General features: G+C 32.8%; 3 protein-coding genes across 3 annotated transcripts; 1 reads left to right on the top strand and 2 right to left on the bottom strand.

Annotated features, from left to right (window-relative positions):
• Nucleotides 1-3,502: 3,502 nt before the first annotated feature.
• Nucleotides 3,503-4,258, bottom strand: LOC108219456 (glutaredoxin-C1). Its single transcript, XM_017392922.2, has one exon. It carries the CDS (start codon nucleotides 4,126-4,128, stop codon nucleotides 3,763-3,765), a length of 366 nt encoding a protein of 121 aa, XP_017248411.1. The 5' UTR covers nucleotides 4,129-4,258; the 3' UTR covers nucleotides 3,503-3,762.
• A 6,725-nt stretch (nucleotides 4,259-10,983) lies between these two features.
• LOC108219455 (uncharacterized) lies at nucleotides 10,984-18,426 on the bottom strand. The gene is made up of 8 exons (XM_017392921.2): nucleotides 18,256-18,426; nucleotides 16,641-16,769; nucleotides 15,716-15,963; nucleotides 14,664-14,783; nucleotides 14,402-14,558; nucleotides 13,106-13,245; nucleotides 12,944-12,979; nucleotides 10,984-12,044 (listed from the first exon to the last, which is right to left on the bottom strand). Exons 2-8 carry the CDS (start codon nucleotides 16,714-16,716, stop codon nucleotides 11,268-11,270), a joined length of 1,554 nt encoding a protein of 517 aa, XP_017248410.1. The 5' UTR covers nucleotides 16,717-16,769; nucleotides 18,256-18,426; the 3' UTR covers nucleotides 10,984-11,267.
• Nucleotides 18,427-20,979: 2,553 nt separating this feature from the next.
• On the top strand, nucleotides 20,980-23,129 carry LOC108217331 (exocyst complex component EXO70C2). Its single transcript, XM_017390167.2, has one exon. It carries the CDS (start codon nucleotides 20,980-20,982, stop codon nucleotides 22,978-22,980), a length of 2,001 nt encoding a protein of 666 aa, XP_017245656.1. The 3' UTR covers nucleotides 22,981-23,129.
• The last annotated feature ends 274 nt before the right edge of the window (nucleotides 23,130-23,403 follow it).

Consider the following 23,403-nt stretch of genomic DNA (forward strand, 5'->3'; position numbering starts at 1 on the left):
AAAAAATTGGCAAAAAAATGATAAGCTGATTGAGTTTCTTTGTTAATAGCCCTTACCACGGTATCACATAGCAGATGAATCAACTATTCGGTTCACAATTTATTTTATCGATTTCGATTTTGAACCAAAACAATTTAATCTCATTGCTTTAGATGATTGATATCGATATTAGTTTAAAATCGCATCCGGGCCTGATCGTTCACCAGAGCCATTAGTATAATTTAAACAATATAAAACAAATAAAATAATTCTACATTGTATAACTAGTCACAACTTATAACTTGAGGACAAGTATTAAAAACCAGCTATATATTCTATATATAAGGGCTCTGTCACCGGGATTCCATTTTTCGAAAGCACTCGATTGTTGTTGTGTGCTCTATCTTATTAATTAGGATTGAGGCCACCGTCAAAATACATTCGGTATCATTCACATTGTTCTATGTTGCGCTTACAAGGCTCTTATACTTGATTATAATTTATAATCCTCTACTACCCCCACCGTGTTTGTCGTGATAACGTATGTAATGAGTTCTTAATTAGTTAATTTAGTGTTTGTAATGATATTCAGTGACGGGGACAGAGGATCGAAGGATGTTAGAGCATTTTCTTATTTTTGAAAATCGGTGTATGTTCTTTTTTAGTCCCCGTTGAATTATAACATGGATATAATCTTTTTAAAATGTCCAATAACTACTATCAACATTATCCTTCACTCTTCCTTTCGAGATTCAATCGGTATTACCGTATTTACTCAATACTCTATCTTTTCATTTGCTTTCTAAATTTTAAGATATGTTATATTGATTGATTATCTTTTTTATTTTTATCACTTTTTGTTCATGAATTTTTTGATTCTTGGATGAATTGTTATTTTTGAATGTTTTTATATCTTTTGTTATTTTGTATTCTGAAATTGTTAATCGGAGGTTCCTCAAAAATTAGAGTTTGAAGGGCGCTCTCTAACACATATCATCTTTTAATCCTGAATTAATTTGGGAAGTCCATACTAATTATAATGATAATTTAGACTTCTTTGTAGTTCAGAATTATTGAATTGTGGTAATCCAATTTGGTATTCTTTATTATGATAATCATGAAATTCCATTACTTTAAATTACTAGGAGAGTCATGAAATTAGAGTTATTAGTTGTTGTGGCTAAATATTCTCTACTAGTAAGTGATTTTTTTATCATCTTTGTCCTATTGTGAATTGGTTGAGGTTTCGTGTAAGAGAAAGAATATGCTTCGACAAAAACAGCATGAACCTATACTAAAATGTTTAGAAATTGGTGAGATATTTTCTAAAAAAATGGAAGAATCAAGAAATTTCTTTAACTCGGTCGGAAGATACACGGTATGGTTCATATTATAGAACAATATTTCATTTTTTTTAACGTGGTCATCAATAATTAAAGTGCTTAGGAACATAATTAAATATTTGAGTCACCCCAATATTTTAATACATGCATCATAGGTGTTTTCTGTTTGTTTGAGGAAACATATCTGCTATCTTTTATTTAGTTTAATTAGTGTAAAAAATTAATTAAAAATTAAGTTATTATTTTAAATTAAATAACCATATCAATTAAATTATTATTATAGTTATATTTAAGCATCATCCATTTAATTTGTATTAAATATTTATATTTCATTATTTTATCATAAATAAAAATATGAGAAATGAACATCATTCCGTAGTTTTCTCTCATACACACCTAACCTCTTAGATATCGAAAATCCATGAACTGACTCGGACATGAGTTTCAAGATTTATTTTTCTCAACTAAGGTACTGTTTGGGGTTGCTGTTGCAGACAGCAACAGCAGCTTTTTGCTGAAAAGCAGGTGAAAAACTGTTTGGTAAATCTAAAAGCAGCTTTCCCGAACAGCAGCTTTTAGCTGAAAAGCTGCTGTTAGAAAAAGCAGGTCCTCTCATGCTTTTAGAAAAAGCTGTTTTTCAGCTTTTGCAGAATGCTGTTATAGATTTCATTATAAAACCTCACCAAAATCATTATTTTTTTATATATTATAACTCAAAATAAGTAAATATCAAAAAATTACCAAACAGTTATCTGATTTCTACAACAGCACTTATTTTACCAGCACTTTTTCTGACAGCACAGCAATTTTTAACAGCACCTCCAAACAGACCCTAAAACACAATCAAGTAAACAACCCAGTAACATCCTCGAAAATAGTTCTTTCATATGGTCCGACCAGTATTAAAAAAACCACCTTCTTGACTTGGCTGGAATATTAGAAAATCACCTAACAGCTATGCGGTTAATTTTAACTTCTTTGTATATTAACAATAAATTTTCTAGATTATAATTATTATTTCCTTTACAATAATAACATCGTGCTTCTGAGATTTTTAGAGAGAACAGAAAAAATAACAACTGAGAAAAGAAAAATAAATTACAAAGAATTTTAATAGATATAAATCTTTCGTGTGTTCCCAATTTCGGAGAGAAGCCAGAACACTCGCTTCTTAAAAGATTTAAACTATTGTTCCACAGTTAAACATTTCCGTTTAATCGCTACATAATCCATTTTCTCTTCGTAAAATTCCCTTCACCTATATTAAAAATATTGCAGTGTTCCAGGGATAGACAAATCACAATGCAATGTCTCTCAGAGATGCTCGTAGAGTTCTTTTACTTTTGGTTCAATACGGTATGGATAGCGATTTACTGTTTTTCTAATTTATCGGTTCGGTTATAAATTCTCATTGATCTTGGGATGAATAATTTAGAAGGAAAAACGAAGTATAAATTTCGTTCCATCCTCCGTTTCCTTCTTTATATCATAGACTAGGGATCACAATCTCAATTTGAAGTATAATTAATGTTTCATTTCCTCCTACCTTCAGTTTTTTCTCAATTTCATATTCACTTCTTTATATCATAGGCTAGAATCATTACATGGCTTCTAAAATAGAGGAGAGAGGAGAGGGTTTTAAACTTTTTAAGAGCCACCAAAGAACCTTTTGGAGCTCAACTTTTAACCATCGTCTCTATATCTTGAGTTAGGAGCCTATTTATTAGTCAGAATGGTTACATGGTGAGAGTGGTTCACATCTCCTTGAATCCAATGTAATCTATGCTGCTTGGATCTTTCTAATTTTGGAAAGAAAGTTTTGTTGTCAAACTCTTTTCTAACTTCCTTTTATTCTTTTCTTTGTTCTCTTTCAAAAACCTCTGAAACATATATGAACCGGGGAAATTTTTATAAGCATTAATCTCTTCTCTCCTCTCCCAATTTTAACTCGGATACACAGTGTAGTAGATGTGGGGTGCAGTTTAGAGAGAAGGCCGGCAAGGCATCGACCGAGGATATATCAAACTTTGATCAATAATTACACATATTATATAATTAAAAAAAGTTAAATCTGGAGAGGAGAAGCTAGCTTAAGAATTGTGCTTGTTAAACCTGTTAGTGCTTGTTAATGACTCTCTGGTGGGTTGCAAGGCAATGAATAAACAACTTTAAACCCCTAGTTAAAACCAATTAATAAACAAACTTCTCTTCTTAATTCCCTTCCTAAACATAACAAAAACACAAAAAAAGAAATATATTAAAAGAGCCCTACTCTTTAACTAACTAAGAAAAGAAAATGAAAGAAAACCTCACACATTAACCAACTAGCTAAGTAGCTATCTCATGATCTTTTTTTCCTGGTAATCTAATCTCTTCTTCCCTGCTCTAAAACTTTATCAAGAAAGAGGACTTGTGACTACTAAACCACGAGAATGCATGCTCAAAGCCACAAAGCCCCAGCTTGTTTAAGAAGCGGCACAAGATTGCCACTGATATGACTGGCCATGACTCTGTCCATGGCCCCCACCAGCTTCCCACCCACAAACACCACCGGCACGGTGGCGGAGCGTCCGCCAAGTAGGGTGGTCAAGGCCATCTCCATGTCCTTGCCTCTGGGGTCCTCGTCCAGCTCGTAGACTGTAGGGTTGACCCCCATGCCGCAGAAGAGCCTCTTGATGGCGTGGCACATGCAGCAGCTGCTCACGCTGAATATCACCACGGCGTTCTCCGAAGCCAGCCTCTCGATACGCTCCAGGGACTCGTATGTTCCCACATACGAACTCCATGATTCTCTCTGATATTGCATCTTTAACGAGATTTTTAACGAGAAATATGTTATGTTGTGTTAAAAATATGTTATGTTGTGTGAATTGTATGTGAGTGAAGATGGAGAGGAGGCAGGGGGTATTTATAGATGGACCGATCTAAGGGGTGGACAACGACAGTGGAGATATTGTTGTTAGAATAATGCCGCTGTTTTTTCTCACTTCAAGTGTATTCTTTTTTGTGATAACAAAGCTTGTCTGCAATTATTACATGTGATGTCCGATTGCTGGTTTGGTTGAGTTTAAAACTGTCGAGAGACAACCTGGCACACGGAAAAAATGATAAGATAGAGAGTTTAAAATGATTATTCGGATAATTTTGATTTACTAATGTTTTATTAGTTATTAAAAATATGATATAAAAATAGAAGTGATTCATGAATAACTTATGAATAATTTATGACTTATGTGTAACGTTTATCAAAAAAAAATTATGATATTAAGTCACTGAAAAAAAATCTCAAACTAACTTTCAGCTTTAATTAAGTTTCTAGTTTATTTCTGAGTTCAAGTCAATTTCCACCTTATTACACAAAAAAAACATTTTTCAGGTTAAAACTAGAAACAATTCTAATCCCCGACTTGGAGTACAGGCAAACAGGCTCATTATGTGCTAATGCACTGTGGTTTTTAACTGGGAGTATAGTACGCCTCTGGTTACCTTTTGTTTCAGTGTTCTGGGTTGAATACCCCGTAAAAACTTACAGGAGTTGTAGTGAAAAAGGTAGTGGTAAAAAAGAGTGACCGGCGCATGCAAGTGTAAAGGAGAACGACAGAGAGATCTTGTCATGTGATATTGTGATTGCTTTACATGCATGATCCTAGTCGTCAGACGTACTACCTTGAAATACTGAAGCATGATCATTTCATATTAAGTGTTTCAGCTTTGACCTGCTTTTGTGATATCATTTCTATTATGCACCTCCAATGCTGATCCTCACCCATATACCTACACGTACAAAATATACCTACACGTACAAAAATTTAGAATAATTTTTAAAATATGTATTTATTTTAAAGTTTTAGAATAAGTTACATCGTTTATGTAAAAAAAATCAGATTCTAAATCTAAATATATATTTTAAATATTATTATAATTTTTTTACATCTGTGTTCGAAAATAATTTCAAAATATAATACATAAACTTGAAAGGATCACGGGTAAAGTAGCTGTTATGAACTAATATACACATTGTCACCTCTCAAACAGCTGTTAAGGCAAACCCAACCTTGGTCTAAAGGTTCAAATTTGGACTGGTTCCAGTCTAAATCCTCCCAACAGTGGCCTAAATCTTGTTTCAAATTTAGGCCGGTGAACAATACTGGCCTAAATTTAGGCCGGCACTGCTTACCGGCCTAAATCTTTTTAGCAATATAATAATAACTTTTAATCTTTTGTATATTTAGTTAATTAAATGATTTTATGTTAATATAATTATTAAATATTTATAAGTTATATTTAATATATTTTACTTAAATAATTATATATATATATATATATTAAATATGAAATATAATAAAATTAAATACTCTCAAAATAATTCAAATTAACAACACATTAAAATGCTCGATTTCAACGATTTCTTGGACGACATCGAAAATTTAAAAATAAAAAAGCTCATATTGTATTTTGAGATGCATTAATTGAGCTTTTTTGGGAACAATATATTAGTTCGGAGTAGTATTGAATCTTTGTAAATTTTATTTTAGTTAATTAAATAAAATGTTAAATTTTCTTTTTTTCTTTTGTTTAAATGTAATGTTTTTCTAATTTAATGAATTTATTGAGTTTAATATTTATATGAAATCTTATATTATTGTTAAAAGATTAGAATATAATATAAAAATTGTAGAAGCATAAAATATTGATATATGAATTTGGACCAAAATTTAGGCTAAACGGTTGGAATGGAAAGATGGTTCGGTCTAAATTTGGACCAAAATTTAGGCCAAAAACTAGTTCCACGGTTGGAGATGGCCTTAGGAACTAATATATACAAAGTTAAAGTTAACGGCAGTTTTTAACGAATGTGTAGGTCAGGGTTATAAACTGAAAGTTAATTGAAACTTAAAGTTACAAACTATCACGTTTTAAAGTGTGAAGTCTGATTCGCTAAGTAAAGTCTTAGGTTACAAAATGCAATATACTCCATTTAGATGATATAAGACGTCCGAAATATTTTGATTTTAACTCGTCATAGGTAAAAATATTGACCGGATGTAAGTGTTAATCCGTATGCAAACATAAAATATACTCCCTCCGTCCCGGTGAGTAGTATACATATGGGGAGTGGCACGGAGGTTAAGAAAAAGTGTAATTTAGTGATGAAAAGTAAGAAAAATAGGTGAAGTGGTGGACCGATTAATATTTAATGTATAAAATAAGTGTAGTGTGAGTAAAGTGGTGGGACCTACTAATATTTAAGGTATAAAGTGGGTGTAGTGGAAGAATGTAGTGGGTGTAGTTAAGTTTTTATATTATAAAAATTTACTATTTTAAATATGTATACAATTGATGGGACGTCCCAAAAGGGAAACTGTATACAATAGGATGGGCAGGGCCGGTTTTTGAGGCGTGCAAGGTGGGCGATGGCACAGGGCCCCAAAACTATAGGGGCCTCAAAATTTAGAAATCAATGTTTTATTTAATAAAATTAAATTTCGAAAATGAAATTGAAAATTAAAAATTATATATTTATTTTAATTCTGTTTATTTATAGATAAATAATTACATAATCTAATAGATTAGTTTATTATGTCTATTTGCATTTTAAATCTTTTATGTTGTATCTTTACTTTTTATATAATAATTTCTCTTTTATTAAATGTTTTCATAATGTTTTTTACATATGATATTTTTTCATATGTACTATAAATTTCATTCTTTTCAATGACATATAGATATATCTCATATAAATTTATATTAATTTTGTTTAAAATATTAAAATTACTATTATTTAATAACATTATTTATCTTATTTTAAGTGACATGTTTTAATTTTATAAAAAAATAATATTTTTATTATTTATTTATTTTTATAATATACATATATTTTTTTTTATTTGAGGCCTAATTCATATTATAGCACAGGGCCCCAAAATTCTCCCAGACGACCCTGAGGATGGGACAGAGGTAGTATGCAACAAGGTGGTGGTAAATGTACAAGGAAGGCAGGCTTTATCAGAAATTGAGGATGGGAAGTGATGTCTGGGACGGCTGTTTCGGTCCTTGTTGTCGGGCCTGGTTTGTACTTTACATTTATTCATGCCGAATAACATTTCAACTGCTTTCTTCTTCTTCTTCTCGATCTCTGTTTTTTACTGGTTTCTTTTTCTCATATTGCATCTTCACTTTTCAGTTTTCAGTTAGCCCATTCCAACGGTGATGTAAACTGTAAAGAAAGAGGGACCATAACATCACGCTAGCTAGCTCCAAGTTATAAATAAATACTAATATATACGCGCAGGAGAGACACAAAGTACATTGCAGTAGGTAAGTGTATATGGGAGTCGGCCTTTACGAAAATTCAGAGTTGAATCTCATCAAATAAATTCTAAAAAGAAGAAAAAGTTATTACTGCTAAAATTGTATATTAATATTATTAATTTAAGTATAATGCCACTAAAGCAAGCACCATGCCTTGACTGATGAGTGTGCGTTATGTCAGTTGGTCGCTCCGTTGCTTTATTCCCTGCCTTCTGCCTACCACGTTATTCGGGAAGCTTTCAATCTTCAAACCTATACATTTTGTATTTTTGCATGTTTCCATCAGAAAAGTCAAACATCAGGCATAGTATATTCCTTGCATTCTAAAATAATAATTATAATAATTTTTCATATAATTTAAGATATAAAACATATATTATATTGTTATATATTATTTTTCAAACTTCTTTCTGAATAAAATTTGAACATCTAAATTTTTATTCATAAAAAAAAATCTGAAAAATAATGTACTGAAAAACATTTTTTCATCAAATTACGTGAAAAAAGTCAAAAAGATTATTATGTTAGAATGGAAGTAGTAGTTTATATGTACCAGTCACTTTCAACGATTCACTCCATGCTAATTGTAAACGAATAAAATCATTCAAAATATCGATATCATGGAATCTCAAGATTTTTAAAATATTAATATATAAAATAAAATATGGACATTATATATTGATTAGGGTTTCGATTATACTTAGATACTTGAAAATCTTAGAACGGATCCGTGCACAATTGATAGAACTACTGCAATTTCATTTACGGGGTGACGACAGAGATCATAATATACAAGACTAATCATTAATGTGTCTTAACACTCCTAACAGAAGATAAATATGTATTTCGTTCAACTGTGACCCTCATTTATTATAGTTTATTATTGTTAAGATTAATACTCCCTCCGTCCCACAATACATGTCTCTTTTGAAAAAATTACTCCCTCCGTCCCTATTTATCTGTCCACTTTGGAAGTAAAAATTTGTCCCTATTTATCTGTCCATTTATACTTTCAAAACTAATTTAATGATAGTTTTTCAAATATATCTCCATAATTTCCATTTTCAAGGCTTGACTTATTTAAAACTTGGTTGAATTCATGTTTTCGAGACATAAAGTAGAGGTATTCCACCATTTTCAAGATATTAATTAGAGGTATTTAATGAAAAAGTTCATACAATCAAGGAATACCTTGGTATGTGTTTTTTTCTCCAAAATGGACAGATAAAAAGGGACGGAGGGAGTACGTATATTAAGAAAGCATTGATTAGATAAAATTTTCTCACCTCTACCCCTAATAAATGCATGAATGTAGACTCTTATTCAACCTCCATTAATTGTTATACAACTTTCAAGAAGGGTAATTTTGAAATATTTACAATATATTTGCATTGGAAACTAAAAGTAGACATGTATTGTGGGACAAAATTTTTTTCCAAAAGAGACATGTATTGTGGGACGGAGGGAGTAATAAGCTTAGTAAGTGATAAGGATAGACATACTCCAGTTTAGGAGTTTATTTACATGTTATATACTTATATGTGTAAATATCCATGAAATCATTCAGCTGAATACACATGCACGCCTTATTTTGCATTCTGAAACTCAGTTAGTAATAAACGTATCTCAAAATTTTATTAACATTTTCATTGTTGGAATTAAACTTTGTAGTTCAAATGGTGATTTGATTTTATATAGTTTGTCCAAAATTCAACTCAATTTATGTTCAGAGCATGCTCGAGTCGATCAGATGGAATGTCTTTGAAAACAACTCATCAATTTAAAGACTCAAATAAATATATGCTCCACATAAGAAAATTTAAAGTCCAGTACTAGTATCTAGTAAAATAATGTAATTCGTTGATACGATTGAACGAATCGAAGGAAGATAGTTTGACGAGATTAAGCGGACTGAAGAAAAGATTATAGTATGAAATGCGGCATATATTGTTTTCATAAATCGGCATTGAAAAACGAGTGTGAGGAGCGAGCAGGCAGGCAGGAAACAAGAAGACGGCTAAATCACAGCTTTTGCTTCTCTCACCAAAACAACAAAAGCTGACGACGTTGGCGCGCCTATCTCCACCGGTTGACCACCTTTTCTCTTTTTACCTCTCCACACTTTGTCGCTCCCCCCGATTTCATTATTCGCCACCTTCAGTAACTTTTTTCTACCCATAACTACATTTAGTATTATTCTACACTACGCTCAGCTTTTTCACAACAAAGTCGGTACTATCCCAACTTCCTCGCTTTATATGTATGGAATTTTTATAAAATTTAGTTAGGTAAGTTAGGGTGGGTTCATTTACATTAATAATAAATTATTTATTAAAATCAATAATTTATCTGATATGTTATTTTGAAAAAATATTTGAGAACATAATTTGAAATACGTAACATTACTCAATAAAATTTAAAATACAATTCATATATAATATCATGTGCCGCGTTGCCTCTTATATGATATCACTAACTTCCTACGTGACAATCGTCTCAGTCTCTCAGACCTATATCCAGCTCACTTAATCCGCGTCGCGGTCGTTAGAGTATTACCAAGACTCCGTGATGAAGCTAAAGAACCAAAACTTAGTCTCTCTCCATGTCCATCTATAACTATCTCGAGGTTTTCCATTATAAGAAAATTTAATGATGATTTGACAATTATATTTAAATTAGAACAGAAATAGGAAATAAAAAAAATAATTATGTATTTTATAATGATTATTATTAGAATACATAATTATTATCTATTTACAAAACCTCCTTTTATTAGGGTTTGAATATAAAATGAATAAAAGTCATTTTTTATTTACAAAAATACTTTTATTTGATTGAGAATTTGGAAAATATAAATTATATATATATTTAAACATTGTATATAAATATCTTGTATCATTATATATTAATTATTTACCAAAAATAAGATTCATATTTATTCTGTGATATTTAAACTGCTCATTCTAATTGCAAATATTACTTCTATTGACTTTTATAAAACATCCTTGTATTTTGTTCGAAATATAAAAAGTATAAGAATATGAGACATTTTATTTACAAACCCACTTCTACTTGATATTTAAAATCGATAGTATAAAATTTGTTTTCCTATCATTCTGAAATTTTTTTGTCTTTCTTTTTAGTTAAATTGATCAAATTAAATAAATATCACATATGAAATATAAGATGTAATAAAATTTATACCATCAAAAAAGTATAAGAATCTACTTTAATATGTAATTTCAAATTTTATAAATTACAAAAAGAAAAATGAACGATAGTCAAACTTTGGTCAATTGACCATAAAAAAATCAAGACAAAAAAATATGAGATTGAGGGAGGAAAAGAATGAATGAAGTACTTGCTTTCCATGACCTGTGATTATCGTTGGAAAGAACATTACAAAATTAAGATCTAGAGTTGAACTTTCTACCTGTTACAAGCTTATTAAGAGAGTATACAAATAAAAAATCACTTCTTTCAAGTTTTAAATAAACAAATTACAATTTCTATTTATCTGCGGTCTACAACGAAAAGCTAAATATGTGAAAACTCTATAGTCTAACGTACAACGGTTAGAAGGTTTACGTTTATCCCTGCATGCTTTCCATTACCCAGCATTTAGAACCCACACTACTGCCTAGAGATTGGAGCCATTGACAATGATGATTGCTGGCCATAATAACCAGCTTCAGTCTGATAACTGTGATAAGGGTCAACTGAAGGGGCTGGAAATGGAGGAATCACATTAAATTGAACCCCCGTAGCAGGAAAAGGGAAGGGTGGTGGCTGCTGTTGGGGTGCTCCGTAACCATAGGGTAAACTAGGTATAGACCCTGAATTCTGCATGAATGTCGGCGCAGGATATGACTGCATGGGTGGTGGAAGCGGTGGCATAGGTGGAGGAGATGATGGCAGAGGTGGTTTCTCCTCTAAATTTGAGGACTCTTTGGGGGCAGTTAGATTATTGTGTTGCATTGCATTCTGATGCAGAAAAAGTGGTTGAGGATTTTGGGATGGAATGTAAGCGGCGTGGTTTTCAATCTTGGCTCGCTTTTCAGGGGGGCAATCATCTGAAGACTCATTCATTGCATTATTGATGACACTCTCTGACGCCAAAGAAGACAACACATAGCTCAGCATTTGAGCTGAGGATGTGGATGCTGTAAGCTTTGCTGCCACAGCGGCTGCAGCAGATTTAGGATCTTCAAAATGATCAGGTTTTTCAGCAGAAGTCATCTGTCGTGTGTACATCACCGGAGCTGTTTGCTCTTCCTTTCCAGTCAAGTAGCTCTGTTTCTCTTTCGAGGTTTGTGTTTCCTTATTCTGATCAGCTAGGGACTGCTCAGCATTTCCATTTACAAATTGTCCACAAAGACTACCAGCAAGGGCTGAGAGAGATTGTGCTGCCTACATACATATCATGAAATTAGGCAACACTGTCATAACAGATTCATTTCATCTTTAACAAAATATCAATGATGTTGCACATTTCTGTCGATGAAAAAAGACAGAACCAATATCACCACTTCATTAGCCATGATCACGTAACAGTTTAACCAGCCTACCATCGTACTAAACACCATCAGTTTCGAAATCAAGAATACGGAACACTATTATGTTTCAGACAAGAAACAAAAGAATACATCCATTCGCAATTTAGTTTCCTCGTCAAGGTGATCCTGTTTCACAATCTTTTTACCAAGGCAATAACTACATTCCTTGTTACAAAAGTAGAGCATGAGTGCATAACTGCCCCAAAAAAAATTCCGCATGATTTTAGAAAATGTCAATAAACACATACCCTGTATCCTTCCATCCCACTTGGAGTTTCACTTTATATTTAAATGACATTAGAAGCCTCACAGTGCTAGAAGTTCATAAGTAAATACACTACTGACCATTTGGGTCCATTTCTGTATATGGAAGAAGCTATGAACAATCACAATAATAATTAATAATCACTCAAGCTGTCCCCCACAGAAAATGACTGATTTGACGCATTAAAATCAAATCTGATCTTTTTAATATTCTTTTGCATTTTAATGACTTGAAAACCTGGAGATTGTAGTTTAAATGCACTTTTTAACCGCTATAAATTTGTTAGTTAGGATCTCATCAAACTAACATAGTATTTTTCTAAAAACAATTGGCAGTTTGACTCCACACTTTTTGCTATATGATCTACAAAAGTGTACATAGATAGTGTGCAGCTTTGTCAGAAATATATGACTGTCAGAAGTAGTAGCATTGTAAAAACTGAAAAATAGGACTTCCTTGTGCAGAGGGAAAAGCACTATATACATTACCTGAAGCTGATTGCGAATTTGACCTAGCTTGATTTCCTGGTTATTTGTGGGGAGAAAAAATAATAAGAAAATGAAAGGACTATTTTAGGACAACAGGAAGCACAGAAGAAGTTTAAGACACATATTTATTTAGTAAAGTACAACAGCAGCTTGCTAACCAACCTGTTCCTCAAGAGCCTGTCTGAGATGAGAGACGAGATTTTCTCTAGAAGATTGCATAGTCATTAACTGTCCAATGCAATTAGTTAATATAGTGTGTTGCTCCTTAATCTCCTCTACTATGCCCGATCCATTGAATTGCGCTGTTCAAAAGCAGAGAAAGGCATATATTCGTTGTAATATGCTATAGTGCCACAAATACGTAAATATCAGGGAAAACCATATAAAGAATAGAGTCAAATATACAATCGAAGAGACTAGTGAAGCACAAATTCAGTTAACAGATCAAGTAACAATAGTTTGTCAAATACAATTATGTATGCAGCAATAACTAATTCTGCACATGTTGTTTCTCAAAATATGTTTTAAACATTCAGAAATTATTATTCAGATTTGTGAAATATCTCTCAGTATTAATATTAATAATTCAGATATCTATCTATCTGATTACAAATTTTATTCATTATAATTCAGATTAGCCAAAATCCAAATAGTCCCCAAAGACAGTTTGAAAAAGAACTATCATCTTAATTTATAATGCTTCAGACAACATAATGTATTCTTAAATTAAATTGATAGATCACATATGCATAATGTATCATTACATCCCTGTTCGTAATTGCATGCAAACTGCAAAGGAGTTGCACAACATGAGATTACATAGATCAACGTTGCTATGAGTTTTAAAGTGTGCATAAAATTCATAATTCAGCTACACATAATATGACGGATGACTAATTATAGCAGAAGAGCAGAGATGTCAACAAAAAAACTGCATTAGAAATAAAAAATGCCACATGGATATAAGATAAAACTTGTACGATATATAATAATGATTTAGATGTGCCATAAGTGATAGGGAACGGAACTGAAGAATTTATGTGTGTGTGTGTGTGTTATTAATTAGTTGATACATATTTAGTGTAAAGACTAAAGATGGAAGTATATTTATCTATATATTCTATATGTGGGGCTAGAGTTAGTAAATATGTAGTAGGTTACTTATAGTAAGCTCAAATTATCAACGGGGCCATTAGGTTTTATTCTTGGAGTTTTCTATTTATATATCAGTAATGTAATCCTGCTTATTAGTTAAATTTGATTAACTGATTAATTATGGAAGTAAATTGAGTGACTTTGTTGGATTGCGATCCATACTTCTCCCTTTGGTTAATCTGCCTAATTATCTTTGTCATATTTTTGCTCCATATATTGGTTGTTTCTTAAAGTTGTCCTGCATCAGTAAGCTATTTATTACCAATTGTTTTATAAAGTCAATAAGAGACTGTCCCCTATTACCTGATTCAATATCTCCGCCAATTTCCTTGTCTACTTTCTGAACACAGCTGACTGCGTTCCTACATTTGCTCAGTATAGCATCTTCATCCAGTTGACTGCCATAAACAGTGTGATAGCCAGAAACTATTTTGTCCAATGCATTTCCAGCAGAATTTCTCTGTTCAGAAAGATATTAAATAAATTTTGATGTTAAGCAGCATACCTTACAAAAGCAAACACTGTGTGAAGATACAAATTTATTATTTATCAAATGGGTAACCACCAGCTTAAACCCGAAAGAGTTCCCAGGTCTGTTATTTGTGTCCAGCTTTTTTCCTACAAGCTCTTCCTTGAGAAGCTGACCTCGAGAGCCAAAGACTTTCCTTTCCTCCCATATATTAATCTGTATCAAAAAGCAAGTTCACAATAATGGGAAAACCCGTACATACTCCAACACATATCTCATTTAAAACGAAATGCCCATTCATCTACAGGGCAAGGGAAGAATATTGGAACTCATAACAAAACATGGAAGGTTCCATTACAATTCTGAACACATTTTACAATAGAGTGTACTTCTAAAGGAAAGTGGAATCAAGCATCTAGGACGTCTTCACACCGCTAGCTAAAGGAAATCCAAATGTTGACTAGTGAACAAAGAATTGTGTCATCAGCAGAAACATAATGTTGTTGTTCATTTAATATACATTCGCCAACCCCTTTCAACGTACAAACATCTTTATGGAAATTTGGCATATAGGTAAAGTTGCTCCCTCTTTATAACTAAAAATACACAAAAATAGATCCTAACTCATTTGTGTATTCACCAAGTAAAGGTGTGGTGTCACTATTAACTGAAATATCTTGATTATTCATATCCAAACATTGGTTTTTATATTAACAGAAAATAAGACTCAATAAGTTCCGGTCAATGAATCCTTTTTGTTTGAAATAGTTTTAAGTTCCTGAACATAGATGTATATTCCAAGCATATCAAATGCTATAATACACCTAGATATTGGATACAGATGTCATATTCTCCCACAATTCCAACTCAATTTCCCCCAAAAATTGGTGTTAACTGACTACTTAACATAAAGCAAAGCATTAATATTAATCATCAGCGAAGAGTATTGATGTTTATACTCACTTTCCCAAAAATAACAATTGTACGTTCAAAATATATAAAAATATTAATTCTATATATCATTAACCCCCTGCACCCTTAATAACCATAATATCATATTTGTCAAATATGTGTATCCCCAGACTACTCATTCCCCACACTCAAATACTTGCTCTTTAGTCATAAAGTATAGTTGTTCAATAACATACCAGCCGTAGTGCAGCATTTCTCTCAAACTCTTGTCCAGCTTCAATTACATCCCGAAGTGCATTTGGAAGAACCTTCCAAAACTCACCAACAAACTCAGCACCCTTTCGCCTACTGTTCTGCAGGATGTCATTTGATAGATACAGGAAAGCCAACCTCTGTTCACGCGGGGAAGAGTGGAATTGACTTTCCCATGTCTCAACAACACTCTTCGCATTGTTCATGTGAAATATACACCAATGGGATAGAGCTTTATTACGTCAAGGATAGCATAATGGAGTAATGCTTAGGAATAGAATCGCAAACAGGTGAAGAAAACAATTTGGAAGTCATAACTAGTTACCAACTTATGCTTAAAGTGAGAACACTCCTGCATTACTTCCCCATACATAATACAGATACTTAACGTCCTAAAACAACCCACCGAATATAACACTACAGTCCAAGACTTCACTTGCATTAATAACTATAGATAGCAAGTAAACATTAGCTCATGTCATAATTTTCCTCAGATAAAAAGCAAGAACAGGAGCCAAGTGTACATGAATAAGAAAAATAAGAATATTTTTCAAATGACAGCTCAATGTTTAATTTATTGCACTTTCACAACTATCTCGAAGCTAAATAGAGAACATACACTAGATACTGGAAAACAATAGGATGTACTTGTTTACCCTCTAATGACAACAAATTTGTCTACTACTACTAGATACAAAATTAATTAATGTAAAGTAGGGCATTCCACGAGAACACAAGGTAAAGTATTATTTAAAGGATGAATAATATACAAAATTTCTAAAGATAAAAGTACAAAATGTAATTTTGATATGTACAATGAATTAAATGGATGTAATCTTACAAGTCAAACAGTATGAGTTGAAAAAACATGCAAACATAAATGGGATCACCAAACTTGAGCAAGGATACTTTCAATACTCTGCTGTGAACTGTTGAGCTTGGCCAACTTCTCCCTCAAAATTTGAGGATTGAATGTACTGCCCATCTTCGTCAACCGAAATGATAGAGCACTTTTAACAACTTTAAAGCAAGAGTAACCTTAAACAGGAGTAGGAAATAAGTATTGAGACATAACCTTGTCAAATGACCAGAAAAAACTTTCTACAAGAAGAGAAAATTAACATAAAAAGACGCTATTCTTGTTTCAACCAAAACCCATAGAGGAGGGTGTTCTTTAATGATTAACATTTTGCATAGTTTAGGATCACACTTTTCTGAAAAAATGAACCCTAAACAGACTTGCAAATAAATAAACCCTGATGGCCTCGCATCTGACTATACCATTACCAATTTAGGCATATACTTTGATGTTTACACAAAGCTGGTCCAAACAAACAGCAGGGAGAGAATAGGTTTCTGTGCTTTTTCTCAGGGGCATATAGTTTGCTCTTGACTTGACAAGTTTCTAAATTTATCCACGGTAAACACAAGCAATGAGAACAAATGCTTACAGCTGCAGATGCACCTAAGAAGGATAGAGTATTGAATTTTTTTTTGAATTCTCAATAACATACTAATAGATAACTTCCTGCCTTAATGTTCTGCCAAATATGTTTCTCTACTCTCAGAGCAACTCCAATGCAATGCTATACTTGGTTCTATTGCTATATTATAGCATCAAAAGTAAAAAAACTCAACTCCAAAGGGGTGCTATATTTGGATGCATCCATGCATAGATGCATCCTTGGTTCTATATTTGAAACCAAGGATGGATCCATCCATGTTGCCACATCATCAATAAATAGAAATTGGAAACTAGTTAATGAGTTAATGAGTTAGGTAAAAGTTAAAGAGTTGGTTTTATATAGAAATTAGGTAAAAGTTAATAAGTTGGTTAAATTTGAAACAAGTTATAGAACTTAGCATTGGAGTGCAAGTTTTATTTTAGCACCAAAACACACTTTTTGGTGCTATATTATAGCAATAGCAATAGATATATAGCATCTAGCATTGGACTTGCTCTCAATGACGGAATGCTTTAATAACTTTCAAACCTAATAGGCTAATACCAGTAATATAGCTAGACTTTGTAATTTGCAACACCAACAATCTTTTGTTTGTGTGTTGATATATAGAGCCTGTTATAAACAGGATATATGCCTCTCCTCTTAAGGGTTACTTTGTTTTTTAAATTCATTCAAATCCACCAACAAACTACTAGACGGGTATTAAATTAAAAACCACAAGAACTCTATTGTTAACTCAAACCGCATCGGAAAAGGGAGTTGAATCATACATAAATTACATCACTAAAGCTATCATTTTTCTTCCCTTAATTCCCCCCTAAAAATTTCACAATTACAATGGAAAAAACACCCAAAGATATCACAAACACCGCAATTCACTCGAATTCCCAACTAGACAATTATCCCCATAAATCAATCACAACCAATTGAGAGATTTCAAGAACATTAAAAAGGCGACAACTTTATTCACAACCAATCAAAAACAAACAAATTGAACAATTAACTAACAAAAGAACGCATGAATAATCATATTTAAGTTAAAAAGAGTGAGAGCATACCAAAACGCAGAACAATTCAGAGGCTTCAAGTAGATATCGTCATGAATAGATACATACACATATGTGTGTATATGTTTGGAGAATCAAGTAAGGATTCGTTCTGTTGTGAAAATTTTGTGTGTGTTCGTGAATAAAGTAGATTGTTATCTCAAATTCGAAACAAGTATGCGCAAATTTATACGATTATTATACACGATTACTGCTATTGTTTGTAGTTTGAAGTAACAGGGGTATTTAATATTGAATTTGATACTTAAATTTTATTACAATTTTAAATTTGTGTCATAAATATATATTTTCAAATAATAGTTGAGTTTCAAATCATTTGTCCCCAGACTTGAGAATTAAACAAGTTTTTATTCCAATTTTTAGTTAATCAAACCAAAAAAAATAGAATTGTCTATGTTTTAAACTGATCAATTAGAAATAAATCTTTGATCCTGTTATTTTTTTCCAAAAATTTAACAAGCTAATATATACAGGCCGTGTTTGGAAGCTAGAGATTTAGGGTAAAATTAGAGGTTTGGGAGTGTTTTAGAGGTTTGACCATTTCAATCCGCTATTAGTGTTTAATAGTTAGCGGATTGAAATAGAGGTTTGGTCCCAAAAGACTAATTTTCAAAAAGCTGCTTTGAGGAATTTTTGGGTTAGAGGTTTGGTATGTGTCATAAAAAAACTAATTAAACAGCTAAGAAACCGCTTATTTCAATCAGCTAGTCAAAACATTTAATTAATCAGCTAGTCAAAACATCTATTTCAATCAGCTAAGAGCATCTCTAAGAGGCTTTTCATTTAGGCTCCTAACTTTGAGATTTGAGGAGGGAGAGGCAAAATGTTGCTCCAATAGACTCTTAAGTGGCTCTTAAATCACTAAGAGCCTCTTGTTTCTCTCTCCTCTCTCCTCAAAGTTAAGAGCCATGTCCTAACTTATTTTTTCACAATAAAAAAAATCCTTCCCTCCAATTCACCTCCATCTTTCCCTCTCTTTTTGTTTTGTTTCCCAATATAGTGGAGCCCAATATGAATAAAATATGAAATAGAGAAGAGATATAGAGAGCATTGTTGGAGTGTACACTCTTAACTTTGTACTAAATTGCTAAGAGCCACATTGTTTATATTATATATAGGAGCCAACAAGGAGTCTCTTGGAGATGCTCTAACAACTAACTGTTAACCGCTAATTCCCAAACAGGGTCATAGTGATTTAAATGCTTTAAACGAGTCCTTGCAGAGATCGAGTAATTATGTAAGACATTCCGACGAGAAGAGTGTCACTTTGATATAAAATTCAATCAATATAACAATATATATCAGTCATGAATAAATGAATAAGTGAATAGGGTTATAGTTAATGATTGTCAAATGGACTAGGATTGACTCTCTATTTTAATATTTAATAATTAATCAGAAATCAACGAGCACATTGGAGAAAGGCAATGCAGTAAGTATAATTTTCATCATCTTCTTTATATGAGTCATCAAATCAACCAAATTGTAGCTTATTCTCAAGCACAAGGCCTTCTTGGCTACTCTTTTCTATTACAAATATGGACAAGAGTACGAAAATGGTATGTTCATACAACATCGAAGAACAAAAGACTAGAAGTTTGGTAGAACATGTTGAACCATACTAATGGAAAGTCCTATGACTACTCCCTTAGTATGACTCCGGCTTCACATCAGAATTCAGATGATGAAATATGCAGTAATAAGGTGCCAAATGATGCTGAGAGCTCAAATTCATTCCAAGCTCCTATTTAGCCACATGTAAAAATGAATTATTTTACCAACCTAGTCTCGTGTCGAAGAGTGCGGAGATTTTAGTTTAGTTTATAAGACTACCAAATACACCAACAAATCATGATATTTTGGGAGCTTGCAATGGACTAGCGAATTATCCAAGTCATTGCATTCGGGCCAGTATATTTCGCTTAATTCAGATTCAGAATTCGAGACTTGATCTGATTTTTGAAAAATTCTCAAGATACAAGGATCAGCACAACTATGTTAATAACGTTGTTGTTAGTCTTCAAGGAAAAGAGAGTTACAGAAGAGCTTATTGAATTTTTCGGATACATAGGGGTTAGTTTTGTTGAATACTATAATGTTTCTCATTTTCCTACTCGCTAGTTGCTAATTACTTCTAGGATATGCTCGATGAAGACATGAAGGCTTGTGTTACTCAATCGGAGAAATATTATACAAAACATGAAAGATTGAGAATAAGTAAACAAAAAAGGTGGAAGGTTAACCCTGAAGAATGAAGTAGTAATAATTTGGTTTAGTAAGTTGTAAAATATTACCATAATATGAATTGTATAGTTAATTTTTTTTGTTAATCAACATAGTGTATGGGATCAGTATGAAGTGGTCATATTAATACAGATAATACTTGAAAAAAGAAAGGTGAACGAAGAAAGCATTGATTATGGATTTGACGAAGTTCCCTCCTACCCACATACATCCCTTAATTATTGCATGGCCTTTCATTACTTTGTTGTTCAGACATACAATATCTCAACAACCTTAAACAACACCTTTTTCTTTTCTTATTGTTATTATATTATCATTATCATCATTTTTATTACTAAACATTTCTGAATATGAAATGATATCGGTGAGAAGAGAGAATGGTTAGCTTATAATCTATCATCATTGTTATTATTCAGCGGGGTTGGTTTTTTATTAATTTCTCGTGCACGATTCCAATTGTAATCAATTTCTATGGAGCCTGATAGTACAATCAAAGATGAAAGTCTTGACGAAAAGACCAACGAGAATAAAGATGAACAAACAGATCATAGCACAGGACCAGATGTCACAAAAGATAACAAGCCTGATGATAAGGAACCAAAAGAAGAATCGGAAAATAAAACAAATGAGCAAGACGATGAAAATACTGATCAACAAGCACCTGATATTGTTAAAGTCACAGACGAAATTGATGGATTCGTTACTCTTTTATCATCGCACACGGGTGATGATGATGAGGAACCCCCAGAAATTCAAGATTCACTCGAAAAATTTGCCTTTGTCGCGGAAGCAAAAATAGCAAACTACGATATGATGGATAATCCTGTCAAATGGAGCCAACTTTCCGAAGAAGAAACAACTAGTCTTCTCGAAAATGTAGCTCGAATTCACAAACTTTGTGTATCACTTGCGAAATTCTCTAAACATTCAAATTACGCCTTGACTCTCAACCGTTTTGGAGGAATTCTTCAACGTGCTTTGTCCTTTTTTGAAGAGGAATTCAGGTTATTACTTGAAGACTATGATGCCAATAACATTGAGTATTCGTCAGATCCGGATCCAGAGCAGGAGCCTCCAGAGGTAAACTATTTTCCAGGATATTCAGACGATATCATAGCCAAGTTGAACAAACTGGGGCATGCATTGATATCAGCTGGACATGAAACAGAATGTTGTCAACTGTATTTTCTGGAGCGAAGAAAAGCATTAGAGGCGACTTTTGACAGATTGGGATTCGAAAAGAATAGTATTGATGATATACAGAAAAAAAGTTGGGAGTCTATGGAGAGAGACATTGCCACCTGGATCAAAACATACAAGGAATTCTCTAAAAATATCTTGCCATCAGAGCGAAACCTCATTGAATCTGTCTATGCTGGACACGAATCTGTATCCCTTAACTTATTCAGAATACTCTCTCGAACCTTTTTAATTCAACTTTTTAATTTCTCAGAGGCTGTCGCCATGACAAAGCGTTCTGACGAGAAGCTTTTCAAATTTGTGGATGTCTATGAAACATTGCGAGATCTGATTCCTTCCTTGGATGGACTATTTCCTGCAGATGATGTTGTTCTTGAGCTGATAAAATCAGACGTAAACTTGACTCGTTGCAAGATTGGTGAGACTATTATATGCATTTTTATTGAGCTCGAAAACAAAATAAAGACTGAAAGTGGTAAAACTCCCGTCCCTGGGGGCGCAGTACATCCAAGCACACGTTACACACTAAATTATCTAAAAGCAGCATGCGAGTACAAGGACACATTAGAACTATTGTTCAAAGACCATCAAAAAATCGAACGAGCAGATTCACAGAGGTCCACCTCAGACTACAATGCAGCAAATAACCAGCCGTCGAATAATAATGAAGAGGCCACTGTACAGTCCCCATTCCAAATTCAATTACAAAGAGTGATGGATTCCGTGGATATAAATCTCGAGGGGAAATCTAAGTTGTACAAAGACCCTTCACTAAGCCTAATTTTCCTAATGAATAATGGACGATACATATTACAAAAAGTAAAAGGATCACCAGAAATAAAAGGTGTCATGGGAGATCCGTGGATTCGAAAGCGATCATCAGATTTAAGGTCTTATCATAAGAGTTACCAAAGAGAAACATGGGGTAAAGTGTTGCAGTGTTTGACTGCTGAGGGATTGACAGTGCATGGTAAAGTGTCCAAGCCACAATTGAAGGAAAGGTTCAAAAGTTTTAATGCAATGTTTGATGAGATACATAAAACACAAAGCACATGGGTGGTAACTGATGAACAACTTCAGTCGGAGCTAAGGGTGTCGATAGCTTCGTTAGTGATACCGGCTTACAGGTCCTTCATGGCTAGGTTCAGTTCAACATTTACACCAGGAAGGCAGACGGAGAAGTATGTAAAGTACCAGCCGGAGGATATAGAGACGTACATTGATGAGCTTTTTGATGGAAGTTCTGCAACCCAAATGGGAAAGAAGAGGTGATCATCATCAAAATAAATTTTATGAGTAATAGACAATGGAGAGATTTCATCAAAAATCTCTGTGTAGTGGAACAATTATGGTTTTTTATAATTTTTTTTGTTGTTTTTAAGAATACTTGAACTTATTGTAATGTTAAATAGCTCAAAGCCATTTTTTATATATGCTTTAATACTTTATAAAATTATATGTACTTTTATGACAAGTGGTTTTAGTTTTGTGTGGAAGTAAGTTTCTGATAACTTTTGATATTTTTTAGTGTTTTGCATTGTAAACAAACTTATCTGAAATGACAATTATACAATTTGATGTAGACCAGAAAATTCGATTCATCACAAAATGTTTATTGATAAATATTCTATACATGCGTTCCGAATCTTTGTGTTAACTAACCATTTGATGCTTATTTGCAAGAGAGATACTCTC

The sequence above is a fragment of the Daucus carota genome, chromosome 4 (assembly GCF_001625215.2).
Source record: "Daucus carota subsp. sativus chromosome 4, DH1 v3.0, whole genome shotgun sequence".
Classification (NCBI taxonomy): domain Eukaryota; kingdom Viridiplantae; phylum Streptophyta; class Magnoliopsida; order Apiales; family Apiaceae; genus Daucus; species Daucus carota.